Source organism: Hypanus sabinus, chromosome 21 (genome assembly GCF_030144855.1).
Source record: "Hypanus sabinus isolate sHypSab1 chromosome 21, sHypSab1.hap1, whole genome shotgun sequence".
NCBI classification, from domain to species: domain Eukaryota; kingdom Metazoa; phylum Chordata; class Chondrichthyes; order Myliobatiformes; family Dasyatidae; genus Hypanus; species Hypanus sabinus.
The window spans coordinates 16,308,135-16,324,598 of record NC_082726.1 but is presented as its reverse complement, the minus strand read 5'-3'; the positions used below and the strand labels follow the sequence as shown (position 1 = coordinate 16,324,598).

At 40.4% G+C, this 16,464-nt stretch overlaps 1 protein-coding gene across 1 annotated transcript in view; it reads right to left on the bottom strand.

The window, feature by feature from the left end:
* Positions 1-16,464, bottom strand: part of LOC132378818 (fibrillin-1-like) — a 377,797-nt gene that overhangs the window by 47,514 nt on the left and 313,819 nt on the right. The window contains exon 57 of the mRNA XM_059946042.1: positions 14,959-15,165. Within this exon, the coding sequence (XP_059802025.1) occupies positions 14,959-15,165 (207 nt within the window). The remainder of the gene's footprint in view (positions 1-14,958; positions 15,166-16,464) is intronic.

The following is a 16,464-nucleotide window of genomic DNA, read 5'->3' as shown; positions in this document are numbered from 1 at the left end:
TCAATTCGAATCTAGTGGGACAAACAGACAGACATCTGTAAAGCCAGAATATTCTGGGGATACTCAGCAGCCTGGGAAGTATCCCCAGTATTTTTTGGTTTTCAAGACACTTGAGACAGCAGATACAGGAAAAAATAAACTGATGGAAAAACTTAGTGGAATAGTAGAGGAAAATGTATGAGTAATGTTTCAGATTGAGACCCTGCATCAGGACTGGGAGTGTAGAGGAATAACAGTCAATGTAAAGAGGTGAGAAGGAAGGATGGTACGAAGTGTAGAACCAGATGAGGGAGAAGAATGATAAAAAAATAGAGCCAGGTTGGGAAGGGGGTGTGTTGAGACAGGGGCAAATAGGTTATAGGTGGAACATAAGACAAAAATAATTAAAGCAGATGGAACCAGGTTGGGGAAAGTAATGAGTTCCAGTGATGGGGGTGGGGGAAGGGGCTGGGATAGCAAATCTGAAGAAAACGAGGGAGGCCATGGGTAAATTGAGCGGTGTGGGATGTTCAATGATCATACCTTTGGGCTGTAGGTTACATAAGCAGAATATGAAATGTTGTTCTTCATGTTGTTGTTTGGCCTCACTGTGGCAGTTGGTAAGGTTGATGTGAGAATGGAAAGGGGAGTTGAAGTGAATAGCCACTGTAAACTCAAGATGACTGTTCAGGACAGAGTACAGGTGCCATGTTTTTTCAGCTCTGTTCCCGTTTCCACATCAATGTGTGAGTCCTCTCCAATGCCATCGTGACTTAGAAGAAAGGGACCTCATGTCCTGCTTTTAGATAGTCTACAGCCCAATGGTATAAACATTGAACTTGACAATTTCATGTCATATACTCTGCATGTTTCTTTCCCATTTTGAGTAGGGATCTTTCTCCTTTTGCTTACCTTTTTCATTGTTTCCCTCCTTGTTATGCAGACTCATCATCCTCTGCTACCTGGCTCCATCAGTCCCTTACCCTCATACTTACCAACTTGAGTTTCTTTTCCCTTAGTTCACCTTTCCTATCCCCTGCCACACCTGGTTCCACCTGCCCATATCTTTCCCTTATCTGGTTCTACCTATCGTCTTTCATCCTATCTCTTCCTTTCCCTCTCTCACCCAGTTTACTTAATCTGCCTACTTTTTTCTTCTTTTCTTATATTTACACCTATCATCTTCAGTCTCTCCACTCCCTCTCACTTTTATGTAATGGCCACTTTCTTTTATTCTCAGCCCAGACGCAGACTAAAAATGTTGACAAACCATTTGCCTTCCTATATGCTTGATCCACTGGTTTCTTCCACAGTTTAAAAAAATCTGATTTCATTTAAAATTCCAGTATTTGCAGATTGTTTTTTGCTTCTGAACAATTGAATTGAAATCTAACTATTGTACCTAGCAGCATAAATATTGTTAAGCTGAGGTTTAAAGTAATACGTGTCAAAAGTGTAAATAACATGAAAAGCAAATGGATGGAGCAGAATTAATATTGTTGCCCTCCTTCTACTGTTTTGAATTAGAAATTTGGATCTCAAGGAGCCTGTCTTTAAAAGAAACTGCTTCTAAGCAAATTCTACTTAAACCAGACTTCAATCTTCTTTTAGATCTAGAAAGAAAAAAAATGCAGAGTTGGCAATTCCCATAAAAATTTACTTAAATGGAATTCCATAATTTAGAGCAGTTTAGCTTTAAGAAAACTTATTCAATGAGAACATAACTAATCTTTTGTATTTAGTTTTAATGGACATGCTGCGTGCACAGCTGGTGTACATCATAAACTCTAATATTTTGCATGTTGGATAATGCGGACTTCGCTGGCATAGTTTCTGATGTATAATAAACTTCTTGCATAATCTCTACAACTCAACGAGTGCCACAGGCAATCGGAGGATTATTCCACTTACTTATTTCATCCTGGAGTAAGTATTTATGCTGGTGAGAATTTAAGTTGGATAAATGCTGCCAGTTCAGATACAAAAGATATTAAAAGTAATCAATGACTCACGTGCATTATAATCTGCAACTGGGAATTATTTTCAGTGGAAATTATTTACTTTCTCAAATATAGATAAATCTTTAGAAATGAATGTATGCTGCTTTCTGTTAATAAGCTAGATATTCTGAACTGATATGATCCAAAGAAACAAATCCTACATTTTCATAACGAAGTGACACTTTTGTGAGCCAATAAAACATCCATTAGAAATTTAAGAAGGCCTCACCTTAAAGAACTATTGCACATATAATATCTTTGTATTGCAATTTGGGAATTTCGCCAGGTATCTTTCAAAGTAAATAATTAACATTACCATCTTGTGAGACTCTTGCATGATATGCTTACATTGAAAACTTCCATACCAGATTATGTTCTGAACTTGGTGATACAAGACAAGCAAATTGTGTGATTGTTGTTAGTTATAAGATTTATCCACAAAACATCACTATTATATTTTAACCACAGATTTTGATTTAACTGTCAACTCTGTTATCCTTTTCCATACGCATCAATCTTAACATTCCCAAGATATTTTGGTTATGTTGTGCTTTTTAAAATAATGTAGAATGGTCAGCTTTTACTAAGTATTATTGTGAGGGAGTGTGCTGGTTTATTACTTAAATTATTGTACAATGTCCTGTGTATGTTACTCAAAATGGGTTTTTTGGTTTGTTAAGAGTAGGAATGCTTCTTTGTCGGATAAGTGTTTCTCTCACCGTTGTTTCGCTTTAGAATGGCTGATATGGTAATTGTATTCATTTGTTAATCAATGGGGAATGTTATTGTGTCTTGTGATGCGGGGAACTTGGGGGAAGGGTTTTCGCGGGCTTTTTGGGAGAGCACGGGAGGAAGACGTCGAGGTCAGAGGCAAGTGACGATGGGTCCATTGGTTCGTTGATTGAGCTCCAATGAGTGCACTAAACAGACTGAACTTTGATAAGTTGGCGCCTTTTTGTTTGTTTACCTTGCATATATATTGTATTGCCTAATACTCTTTTAATTTTAGTAAACTCTTTAAAGTGTATTTCATAACGGTATTTGTTATGGGTTTGATACTGTTGGCAGGCGCGAGGCATAAACTCGATTCTCACAGCACCTGCGTGTACGGGAGGTGGGTTGGTGAGTTGCTGGAACTCCGTTTCCCCTAGACATATACCAGCCTTTTGGGTAAGTGTTACATTATAAACTCAGATTGTTTATTTATTTATAGATACAGTGCAGAATAGGCCCTTCTGGCCCTCTGAGCTACACCACACCAGTAAACACAAAGTACACTGCAGATGCTGTGGTCAAATCAATATGTACAAACAAGCCGGATGAACTCAGCAGGTCAGGCAGCAACCATTGAAATGAGCAGTCAACTTTTCGGGCCGAGACCCTTCGTCAGGTCTGAAGAAGGAGGGGGCAGGGGCCCTATAAAGAAGGTGGGGGGAGGGTGTAAGGTGCCAGGTGAAAAAATAATCAGAGGAAAAATCAAGGGAAACAGGAAAGGTGAAGAAGGAATGTAAGGGGGAAGCACTATGGGTAGTAGAAGAAGGCAAAATCATGAGAGAGGTGATAGGCAGTTGGAAGAGGAGGCAGAGTGAAAGTGGGATAGGGGTAGGGAGAGGGAGGGAATTACCAGAAGTTGGGAAATTTGATGTTCATACCAAGGGGCTGGAGACTACCCAGACAGTATATGAGGTGTTGCTCCTCCAACCTGAGTTTGGCCTCATCATGGCAGAAGAGGAGGTCATGTATGGACATACCTGAATGGGAATGTGAAGCAGAGTTGAAGTGGGTGGCAACCCGGAGATCCTGTCTGTTGTGGCGGACGGAGCAGAGGTGCTCGACAAAGTAGTCCCCCAATCTGCGTTGGGTCTTGCTGATATAGAGGAGGCTGCACCGGGAGCACAGGATGCAAAAGATGACCCCACATTGATGACTCACAAGTAAAGTGTTGCCTCACCTGGAAGGACTATTTGGGGCCTTGAATGGTGTTAAGAGAGGAGGTGTAGGGACAAGTGTAGCACTTTCAGGGATAAATACCAGGTGGGAGATCTGTGGGGAGGGACGTGTGGACCAGGCAGTCGCGGAGGGAATGATCCCTGCGAGAAGCAGAGAGGGATAGAGAGGGCAAAATGTGCTTAGTGGTGGGGTCCTGTTGAAGGTGGCAGAAGTTGCGGAGGATAATATGCTGGATCCGGAGGCTGGTGGGGTGGTAGGTGAGGTCAAGGGGAACATGGTCCTTGTTGTGGTGATGGGAGGATGGGGTGAGGGCTGAAGTGCGGGAAATGCAGGAGATGCGGGTGAGGGTATCATTGATGACAGCAGAAGGGAAACCATGATTCTTAAAGAAAGAGGACATTTGAGATGTCCTGGAACGGAAAGCCTCATCCTGGGAGCAGATGCAGTGGAGATGGAGGAACTGGGAATAGGGAATAGCATTTTTACATTTGGCAGAGTGGGAAGAGGTATAATCAAGGTAGTTATAGGAGTCAGTGGGTTTATAGAAGATGTCAGTGGATAGTCTGTCTCCAGAGAAGGAGACCAAGAGATCGAGAAAGTGGAGAGAAGTCCGAGATGGACCAAGTGAATTTGAGGGTTGGGTGAAAGTTAGAGGAAAAGTCGATGAAATTGACAAGCTCAGCATGGGTGCAGGAAGCAGCACCAATGTAGTCGTCAATGTAGCGAAGGAAAAGTTGAGGAGCAGTACCAGTATAGATTTGGAGCATAGACTGTTCCCATCTCCGCCGCATCTGCTCCCAGGATGAGGCTTTCCATTCTAGGACAAATGTCCTCTTTCTTTAAGAATCGTGGATTCTCTTCTGCCGTCATCAATGATGCCCTCACTGGCATCTCCTCCATTTCCCGCACTTCAGCCCTCACCCCATCCTCCCGTCACCACAACAGACACCATGTTCCCCTTGTCCTCACCTACCACCCCACCAGCCTCTGGAACCAGCATATTATCCTCTGCAACCTCCGCCACCTTCAACAGGACCCCACCACTAAGCACATCTTTCCCCCTCTACCCCTGCTTTCCGTAGGGATTGTTCCCTCCATGACTGCCTGGCCCACACGTCCCTCCCCACAGATCTCCCACCTGGTACCTATTCCTGTAAGCATAAGTGCTACACCTGTCCCTACACCTCCTCTCTTACCACCATTCAGGGCCCCAAACAGTCCTTCCAGCTGAGGCAACACTTCACTTGTGAGTCTGTTGGGGTCATCTATTGCATCTGGTGCTCATGTTGCGGCCTCCTCTACATTGGCAAGACCCGACGCAGATTGGGGGACCGCTTCTTTGAGCACCTCCACTCTGTCCGCCACAATAGACAGAATCTCCTGGTTGCCACCCCCTTCAACTCTGTTTCACATTCCCATACAGATATGTCCGTACATGGCCTTCTCTACTGCCATGATGAGGCCAAACTCAGGTTGGAGAAGCAACACCTCATATACTGTCTTGGTAATCTCCAGCCTTTTGGTATGAACATCGAATTCTCCAACTTCCTGTAATTCCCTCCCTCTCCCTTCCCCCATCCCACTTTCACTCTGCCTCCTCTTCCAGCTGTCTATCACCTCTCTCATGATTCTGCCTTTTTCTACTATCCATAGTGCTTTACCCTTACATTCCTTCTTCACTTCTCCTGCCTATCCCCTCCCTGCTTCCCCTCCCCCACCCCTTGATCTTTTCTCTGATTGGTTTTTCACCTGGCACCTTCCACCCTCCTCCCACCTTCTTTATAGGGTCCCTGCCCCCTCCTTTTTCAGTCCTGATGAAGGGTCTCGGCCTGAAATGTTGACTACTCATTTCAACGGATGCTGCCTGACCTGCTGAGTTCATCCAGCTTGTTTGTACGTGTTGACCACATCAGTAACCCTGATTCAACCCCAGCCTAATCACAGGACAATTTACAATGACCAATTAACCTACCAACTGGTATGTCTTTGGATTGTGAGATTAAACTGGAACAGCAGGAAGAAACCAGAGCAGCTGGAGGAAACCCACGCATTTCATGGGGTGGACATACAGACTCCTTACAGATGTTGTCAGAATCAAACTCCAATGTCCTGAGCAGTAATAGCATCACACTGACTCCTACGCTACTGTGGCACCTGGGTTGTGCTGTTACAGCTCGGGACAATTTTACAGAGCAATGTTGGCAGTTTCTTGTGTAACTGCTGAAATATGTGCCACTTCAGGAATGCAGTGCGCACGTAAAGAACTTACTGTTTTGTCCTACTATTTACAATAGTTTTTTGACTGTGCCCCAACACTGGACTCCAAAATCTGGCAAGGAACTGCAAACTTGCAACAATTTTCCAGTAAGAAGAATCTGTGTGAGCAACCTCTGCCAGGTGAACCTGGCATGCATTCACCTGGCACAGTGAACGCCTGCCATGTTCTCCATTATTCAATGGATAGAAACAGCTATGCGGTTGGTTAGCTTACTTGGAGTATCTTTTAATTATTTGAGTTTAGTTACAAATGTTAAATGCTTGAGTTTTATGAATTTAAAAAAATATAGTATTTTAACATTTTATTGGTAATTTTGAATGTCACAAATATATTTAATTTTTGATAGCTTTGGCAGCCAGCTAAAGGAAAGGGTGGTGGATGGAGGCTCACCTTAGCATTCAATCAAGTACTGTTTACAATTATTTTGCATGCAGCCTATGTTACCGTAAACCTACACAGTTCCCTAAATGATGCCTTAGACATTATAGAAGTGATATTGCCTCAAAAGGACTAGCTAAAATAGAGGTGATTTCTCTAAGCAAGTTTCTATTGGCATAACCATGCAAGGTACAGTAAGTGCAATCTTTCTTCAGAGATCAGTGGTAGCACCCTGCAGGTTGCAAATTCTGAGTCATAGTATATCAGGAACATGAAACACTGAAATTTAATGCCTATACACTGATCTGCTGCTTCCAACAGGACACTATACACAAAGAAAACAGCTGGGGATAAAGCAACAACTACTGAGTATTGATCCTTTTATCTGAATTTTCTTCAGATATTGCTTTATATTTGAATAATATTCCAGGTTGTTAATGTATATCATCAACAGTTGCAGGCCCTGCACTGACCCCTGCAGCTCACCACTCACTAATGATTGTCAAAAAGAAATACCCATGTATCCTAATTCTCTGCTTTCTATTGGTTAACCAATTCTCTATCAATGCTAATACATCATACCCAACTCTAGCATCCTCATCTTATGGTTAAGTTTTTAATGTGGCACCTTATTGATCTTGTTCTGGAAATCCAAGTAAATAGCTCTCCTCTATCCACTGCGCTCATCATATCCTCAAAGAACTCCAGTAAGTCTGTCAAACAGGACCTGCCTACGCTGAATCCATACTGTAGGTGGCTGATGGATCCATTTCTTTCTAGATGCCTCGCTATTTCTTCTTTAATAACCTCAAGCATTTTCCCAACTACAGATGTTAAACTAACTGGTCAATAGTTACCTGCCTTTTGTTTACATCCAATTTTTTGAACAGTGGTGTGAAATTTGCCTTCTTCCAATCCGCCAGGACCTGCCCAGAGTCCAGAGAATTTTGGAAAATCATCACCAAGGCCTCTACTATAACCTCTGCCAATTCTTTCACTACCCTGGGATGCATTCCATCAGGACTTGTCTATCTTTAGGCCTACAAGTTTGATCAGCACTACCACTTTAGTGATAGCTATTGTATCAAGGTCCTCACTTCCCACTGCATCCATATCATCTTTCTTCAGCATGATAGATGTGTCCTCCATAGCCTCAGCTATTTTCTCGTTATCCAACATCAATTCCCCCTTCTCGTCCTCAAGGGACCTACTTTAGCCACTCTTTCCCGCTTTATATAATTATAAAAACATTTACTATCCGTTTTTACATTTTGGGCTAGTTTATTTTCATAATCTATCTTTCCTTTGTTACTCTCTTAGTGGTTCTTTGTTGCTTTTTAAAGTTTTCCCAATCTTCCAGTTTCCCACTACTCTTGGCGACATTGTATGCATGAGCTTTTATTTGATGCTTTCCTTTACTTCCTTAGTTATGCATGGCTGGCTCTCCCCACCCTTACTGTCCTTGTTTTTAACTGGAATACACTTTTGTTGAGTGTAAAAAATCTCTTTGAAAGTCTTCCACTGTTCCTCATTCATCTCACCATATAACCTGTGTTCCCAGTCTACCCTATCCAACACCTCCCTCATCCCACTGTAGTCTCCCTTGTTTAGGCATAGTGCACTGGTCTTAGATTGAATTACAGTATTGCAACATCTATTTGTATGAGAAACTCAATCATATTGTGGTCACTCTTTCCAAGAGGATCCTGAACTACAAGATTCCTAATTTTACCTGCCTCATTGCACAGGACCAGATCCAGATAGCACATTCCTTTGTAGGTTCAGTAACATGCTGTTCAAGAAAGCTATTATGTATGCATTCTATGAAATCCTCCTTAAGACTGCCTCGACCAACTTGATTCATCCAATCTATGTGCAAGTTAAAGTCCCCCATGATAATTGCTGTTCCATTCTTACATCCTCAGATATTTCTCGGTTTATCGCTTACTGTAATATTATTATTTGGTGGCCTATAGACAATACCTACCAGTAACTTTTTTCCCCTTATTATTCCTCATCTCTACTCAGATGGATTCAACATTCTGTTCCTTATATCATCTCTCACTGATATATCATCTCGCCCTGATCTCATCCTTAATTAAGAGTGCTACCCCATTTCCCTTACTTTCCTGCTTATCCTTCCATATTACCTGTATTGGAATCAGGAGCTATTGCCTATCTGCAGCTTAAGCTTGTTATGAGGTATGGAGCTAGGCAGTCCAGATGAAATTGAGCAATAATGAGCAAGTTATTATTCTGTGAGTGCCACTCGAAGACATGACATTAGGAGGTACCATGTAAATTTCACCAATTAACATTTTATATAGATTTAAAGATTTAGATTTATAACCAGTTAAAAGGTTCCTTGAAACAAAATACAATCATATTTTTTCAAGCTACAGGTTGTTAAGAAGGTCCCAGTCACTGGGAAATTAGAATAACTTTAAAAAGAGGCAAGAGGAATATTACACCAACTAGTTCTATTCTGAAATTAAAAGAACATAACTTTATTTCACGCTCATTCACTTTCTTGCCTATTCTGTAGCACTTTTGTTATTTCTACATCCTTTTAACATCTTTTCACAAGGCAAATATTTCTAAATTTTCTATTACTAGTTCAGTAGCCCAATTAAATACTTTTCCAAGAGTTTCTCAAATTATATTTTTACCTAATTAAAGTTTTATTTATGTTTTAATTGTTAATTCTGTGAATGTATTATACCCAAAATGTTAATCAGTTTTATTTCTCCAAGGTTGTTGTAGCAATGTACTGAAATAATTTTAACCATAAAATCTACTATGTAAAAAAATATACATAATCCCCTTTAGAAACAGGCATTTCTTCACTTAAACAGCTATTGACACAGTTTACCCACAATGTGTGCAAACAGTTTTAATTAGTTTTATTCTTCTTCTTACTATGACCATTCAAGCCCTCTTTGTTCAACCATTTAACCATATAACAATTACAGCACGAAACAGGCCATCTTGGCCCTTCTAGTCCACACCGACACTTACACTCACCTAGTACCAGTGGCCCGCACTCAGCCCATAACCCTCCATTCCTTTCCTGTCCATATACTTATCCGATTTTACTTTAAATGACAATACCGAACCTGCCTCGACCACTTCTTCTGGAAGCTCATTCCACACAGCTACCACTCTCTGAGTAAAGAAACTCCCCCTCGTGCTACCCTTAAACTTTTGTCCACTAACTCGCAAATCATGTCCTCTTGTTTGACTTTCCCCTACTCTCATTGGAAAAAGCATATCCATGGCAACTTGATTTATCCCCCTCATTATTTTAAATACCTCTATCAAGTCCCCCCTCAACCTTCTATGCTCCAAAGAATAATGACCTAACTTGTTCAGCCTTTCCCTGTAACTTAGGTGTTGAAACCCAGGTAACATTCTGGTAAATCTTCTCTGAACTCTCTCTATTTTGTTGATATCTTTCCTATAATCGGTGACCAGAACTGTACACAATACTCCAAATCCAGCCTTACCAATGCCTTGTATGATTTTAACATTATGTCCCAACTCCGATACTCAATGCTCTGATTTATAAAGGCCAGGATACCAAAAGCTTTCTTCACCACCCTATCCACATGAGATTCCACCTTCAGGGAACCATGCACTATTATTTCTAGATCACTCTGTTCTACTGCATTCTTTAACGCCCTAGCATTTATGATGTATGTCCTATTTGGATTATTCCTACCAAAATGTAGCACCTCACATTTATCAGCATTAAACTCCATCTGCCATCATTCAACCCACTCTTCTAACTGGCCTAAATCTCTGCAAACTTTGAAAATCTACTTCATTATCCACAAATCCACCTACCTTAGTATTATCTGCATACTTACTAATCCATTTTACCACCCCATCATCCAGATCATTAATGTATATGACAAACAACACTGGACCCAATACAGATCCCTGAGGCACACTACTAGTCACCGGCCTCCAAGCTGACAAACAGTTATCCACCACTACTCTCTGGCATCTCCCATCCAGCCACTGTTGAATCCATTTTACTATTTCAATATTAATACCTAACGATTGAACCTTCCTAACTAACCTTCCGTGCGGAACTTTGTCAAAGGCCTTACTGAAGTCCATATAGACAACATCCACTGCCTTACCCTCGTTAACTTTCCTCGTAACCTCTTCAAAAAATTCAGTAAGATTTGTCAAACATGACCTTCCACGCACAAATCCATGCTGACTATTTCTAATCAGACCCCGACTATCCAGATAATTATATGTACCATCTCTAAGAATACTTTCCATTAATTTACCCACTACTGACATCAAACTGACAGGCCTATAATTGCTAGGTTTACTCTTAGAACCCTTTTTAAACAATGGAACCACCTGAGCAATACGCCAATCCTCCGGCACCATCCCCGTTTCTAATGACATTTGAAATATTTCTGTTAGAGCCCCTGCTATTTCTACACCAACTTCCCTCAAGGTCCTAGGGAATATCCTGTCAGGACCTGGAGGTTTATCCACTTTTATACTCCTTAGAAGTGCCAGTACTTCCTCCTCTGTAATTGTCATAGTTTCCATAACTTCCTTACTTGTTCCCCTTACCTTACACAATTCAATATCCTTCTCTTTAGTGAATACCGAAGAAAAGAAATTGATCAAATTCTCCCCCATCTCTTTCGGCTCCACACATAGCTGTCCACTCTGATTTTCTAAGGGACCAATTTTATCCCTCACTATCCTTTTGCTATTAATATAACTGTAGAAACCCTTTGAATTTATTTTCACCTTACTTGCCAAAACAACCTCATATTTTCTTTTAGCTTCTCTGATTTCTTTCTTAAGATTCTTTTTACATTCTTTATATTCCTCGAGAACCTCATTTACTCCATGCTGCCTATATTTATTATAGATCTCCCTCTTTTTCCAAACCAAGTTTCCAATATCCCTTGAAAACCATGGCGCTCTCAAATCTTTAACTTTTCCTTTCAACCTAACAGGAACATAAAGATTCTGTACCCTCAAAATTTCACCTTTAAATGACCTCCATTTCTCTATTACATCCTTCCCATAAAACAAATTGCCCCAATCCACTCCTTCTAAATCCTTTCGCATCTCCTCAGTTAGTCTTTCTCCAATCAAAAATCTCAACCCTGGGTCCAGTCCTATCCTTCTCCATAATTATATTGAAACTAATGGTATTGTGATTACTGGACCCAAAGGGCTCCCCAACACATACGTCTGTCACCTGACCTATCTCTTACCCTAACAGGAGATCCAACACTGCCGCTTCTCTAGTCAGTACCTCTATGTATTGCTGCAAAAAACTATCCTGCACACATTTTACAAACTCCAAGCCATCCAGCCCCTTTACAGAATGGGCTTCCCAGTCTATGTGTGGAAAATTAAAATCTCCCACAATCACAACCTTGTGCTTACTACAAATATCTGCTATCTCCTTACAAATTTGCCCCTCCAATTCTCGCTCCCCATTAGGTGGTCTATAATACACTCCTATAAGTGTTACTACACCTTTCCCATTCCTTAATTCCATCCAAATAGTCTCCCTAGATTAGTCCTCTAATCTATCCTGCCAAAACATCGCTGTAATATTTTCTCGGACAAGCAATGCAACACCTCCTCCTCTTGCCCCTTCGATTCTATCACACCTGAAGCAACGAAATCCAGGAATATTTATTTGCCAATCACACCCCTCCTGCAACTATGTTTCACTAATAGCTACAACATCATATTTCCAGGTATCAATCCATGCTCTAAATTCATCCACCTTTCCTACAATGCTCCTAGCATTAAAATAGATGCATTTAAGAAACTCTCCACCTCTTCCTCTATGTTTATCCCTAACAATGCGATCAACTTTTTTATCTTTTTCTTCCTTCTCCCCTACATCTTCGGTCTGAGAGCTCCCCTTCTCTATCACCTGCCGATCCTCCCTCACACACTGTCTACTAGCTTTCTCTATTTGTGTACTAACCTCCTCTCCCCTAGTCTCTTCCAATTGATTCCTACCCCACAACCATTCTAGTTTCAAGTCTCCCCAGTAGTCTGAGCAAATCTCCCCGCCAGGATATTGGTCCCCCTAGGATTCAAGTGTAACCCGTCCTTTTTGTACAGGTCACACCTGCCCCAAAAGAGGTCCCAATGATCCAGAAACTTGAATCCCTGCCCCCTGCTCCAATCCCTCAGCCACCTATTTATCTTCCACCTCATTCCATTCCTATTCTCACTGTTGCGTGGCACAGGCAGTAATCCTGAGATTACTACTTTTGTGGTCCTTCTTCTCAACTGCCTTCCTAACTACCTGTATTCTCCTTTCAGGACCTCTTCCCTTTTCATACCTATGTCATTGGTACCTATATGTACCACGACCTCTGGCTCCTCACCCTCCCACTTCAGGATATCTTGGACGCGATCAGTAACATCCCGAACCCTGGCTCCAGAGAGGCAAACTACCATCCAGGTCTCCTGATTGCGTCCACAGAATCGCCTATCTGACCCCCTAACTATTGAGTCCCCTTTTACTACTGACTTCCTCTTCCTTTCCCTACCCTTCTGAGCTACAGGGCCAGATTCTGTGCCTGAGGCATGGCCACTGTTGCTTCCCCCGGGTAGGTTGTCCCCCCCAACAGTACTCAAACAGGAGTACTTATTGTCAAGGGGTACAGCCACTGGGGTACTCTCTAGTACCTTACTCTTCCCCTTCCCCCTCCTGTGACCCAGCTGTCTGCCTCCCATGGTCCCAGTGTGACTACCTGTCTGTAACTCCTCTCAATCAACTCCTCACTCTCCCTGACCAGACGAAGACAATCAAGCTGCAGCTCCAGGTCCCTAACATGGTCCCTCAGGAGCTGCAGTTCGGCTCACCTGGCGCAGATGTGGATGTCCCAGAGGCTAGGAGACTCCAGGACCTCCCATATACGACACCGAGAACATTTATCCATTCTAATATAAAATCTCAATATAACATCTGGCTAAAGTCAATGCACCACATTAAAAAGCATCATGAAGAATAGCAACAATATTAAAAACTATTTATCTTAGTATTTGTTGTGCTTAAATCCTATCATGCTCTTTCCCCCTGTTGTCTCTGTAACCTTCTCTACTTTGACTACTCCCTCCATCTCTTTCTTTCTCTCAACCTGTCCCCCCAAAACTCACCTGGCACTATTTCCTTGCCTTATCTTTTACAGCTGTAAGTTCAAACTCTGAAATTCCTTTATAAATTGTTCTACCTCCAAATTACTTTTTTTTTCCTATATTAAACCTGTAGTATTTACTTGTGAATGCTGGTGAACAATTAAGCAGCTACAAGAGGAAGTGGATCTATGCCCATTTCCCTGCACGTGAATGCTAAAGGCAAGGCTGAAGCATTGATAATTGTGCTCAATCAGAAGTGGATGAAGCATCTAAGCTTCTTGCTGAGATTTCGATCATAAAAGGGCATAAATTAACTTGCAGAATGGTCACACAATTTGTCTATTAAGTTCAATACAGATAAATACAAAATAGTGCAATTTGATAGACAGAGAAAGCATCTATTACTCAGAAGGCGTGAATCTAGATCTAGAGAGATCAGAGTACAAATGTAACAATAAATAAAAATAGTGCACAGGTTAGCAAGACCACAAATAAACACAGAACAGGCACTAACTTTTATTTCTATTGCAAAATAATTGTAAAGTATGTAAGTCAAACTTAATTTGTATCAAGCCTTGATTGGAGCATACGTAAGAATTCTAACTGGCATATTATAAAAAGGATACAGAGACACAAGAGAGGGTATGCAGAAGATAATTAAGGATGAAATCAGAAATGTAAGGAGTGTACTTTTCAGGATAGGGTGAACAGGAACAGACCCAAGCTTTTTTTCCCTTTAGAAAAGGCTGACTGGTGGCTTTATATGAAAGGCTTGAATTGGCTACGCATGAAGAGAATGCTTCCATTTGTGGGAAAGAGTGTAATTAGATCATCATTGACATACAATGATCACTATGAAATTCAATAGTGAAAAGAAGTAATTTCTTTATTTACAGTACTGCAAATGCTGAACTTGCTACCATGGGGAATGGTTGAATAGACAGTAGTGAAATTTTTAAGGAGAGGTTGGAGGCTGGACAGGCAAGTGAGGAAGAAGAGAATAGAAGGTTTGGCTGATAGGTTTAAGATGCTGGCATGGACTGACTGGGCTGAATGGCCAGTTTCCGTGCCATATGTCTCTGTAATCCTACATAAAGTAAAGCTATTATTGCTGGAAAATATCACAAATCATTGCCAAATTTAGTGATTCATGAAGAACATGATTAAATAGAAAATCAAGAACAATGAGTATCTTTGAACAGCAGCTGACGTAATTACCTTTTCCATCTGTGGTGAAACCAGGTCCATGTGGACAAAGCTTCTTAAAGGGGCCTGTTCCTGGAAGTGGGCAGATTTCACATTGTGTCCCCCAGCCACGTCCACCATCACAGCAGCACTCTGATTTTGTAACAAGATTTCGGCTGCTGGAAGCCATCTGACACATTGTCTGTAGTACTTCCGAGAAACATAAACCTTTGCGGTTGTCTGTAAAACACAAATATATCAATATGTCATGGAATCATTAAAGTTGATATATTTTTTTAAAAAGTTGTTTAATTTGATAGCCAGTATGTCTTAGATTTACCAGCTACATCCATCCAAGTCACTATATATGGCTGTACCAAATTTTGTATGAAAGGGACAATATCTGCAAATATAGCTTGAAATTCCTGTTTGAAAATTTGCCAATGTTGTATCTGAAAGATCTAATAGAAATTACTAAAAGTTACAAAGTGTTTCATTTTTTAAAAATGTCAGCATACAACCAGTACTTATGTTATAAAAACCTCACTTCCTTAAGTGATATAAATCTTTAAAAAAATAGCAAAACTTAATAATAATTCACTTTGAAGTCGACTATAACTTCCTTTTCCAAATGGACTGGATACACAATCAACTGTAATATATTCAGTCATGTAAAGGTAAAGTGAGATATTTTATTACTTTACAGTAAATACATCTACTCTACCTTATCCATCTTTACAAATGAAATGTTCCACTAATAAACTGATATACAATAGTGCTTAACTTATTGCAAATGTTTTAAATTATTAACTACATTTCTCATACATATATGATGAACGATACTACAACATACATTTTCATTTAAGTAACAATTGAAGTATAATTGTTCAACAGTTTTGTTTTACTACAGCTTTGATTTGCACAATGTCCTTTCAGTTAAGCAGGAATCCAGAACTATGTGACTGATAAAGCTCTACTCTCTGTCAGATAATACACCTCTAAAGTAGACAGACATAAATGTGCATGTTCCATCAGAAAATATAATAAGTCTTTCTCTGCTAACAGTTTCTGAGAAGTGAATGAGACAGCAACTCTGCGTAGTTGCATGTGTGCAGTTAAATGTGGTTATCAGGAACTTGAGAATTTACCTAAATGGATAATAACTAAATCCATCAGAAAAAATAGGGCTCGTCCATTGGTGTATTCATTTCCAATGGAATGAAAAATGTTAATTATTGCCAAACAAAATTGGTTGCACAGAGAATAAACATTACAATTATAAAACACATTCATTCAGTCTTATTAATAGAGTTTTTTAAAAACAGTATAAGTTTAGACCCCCTTTGTACATTTTATTTTTGATTAATTCTTTGAGCTCATAATCCCAGGTTTGTGCTTTCCTCTGTTTTGCTTTCTGTAAATGATTTATGACATTTCTATGCTGAATTCCATATGATTTAGATTTGCTATCACTCAGTATTTGACTGGCTAGTAAATAAACACCATAGCCTGCTAAAATATTTCTGATGTTTTTGTATG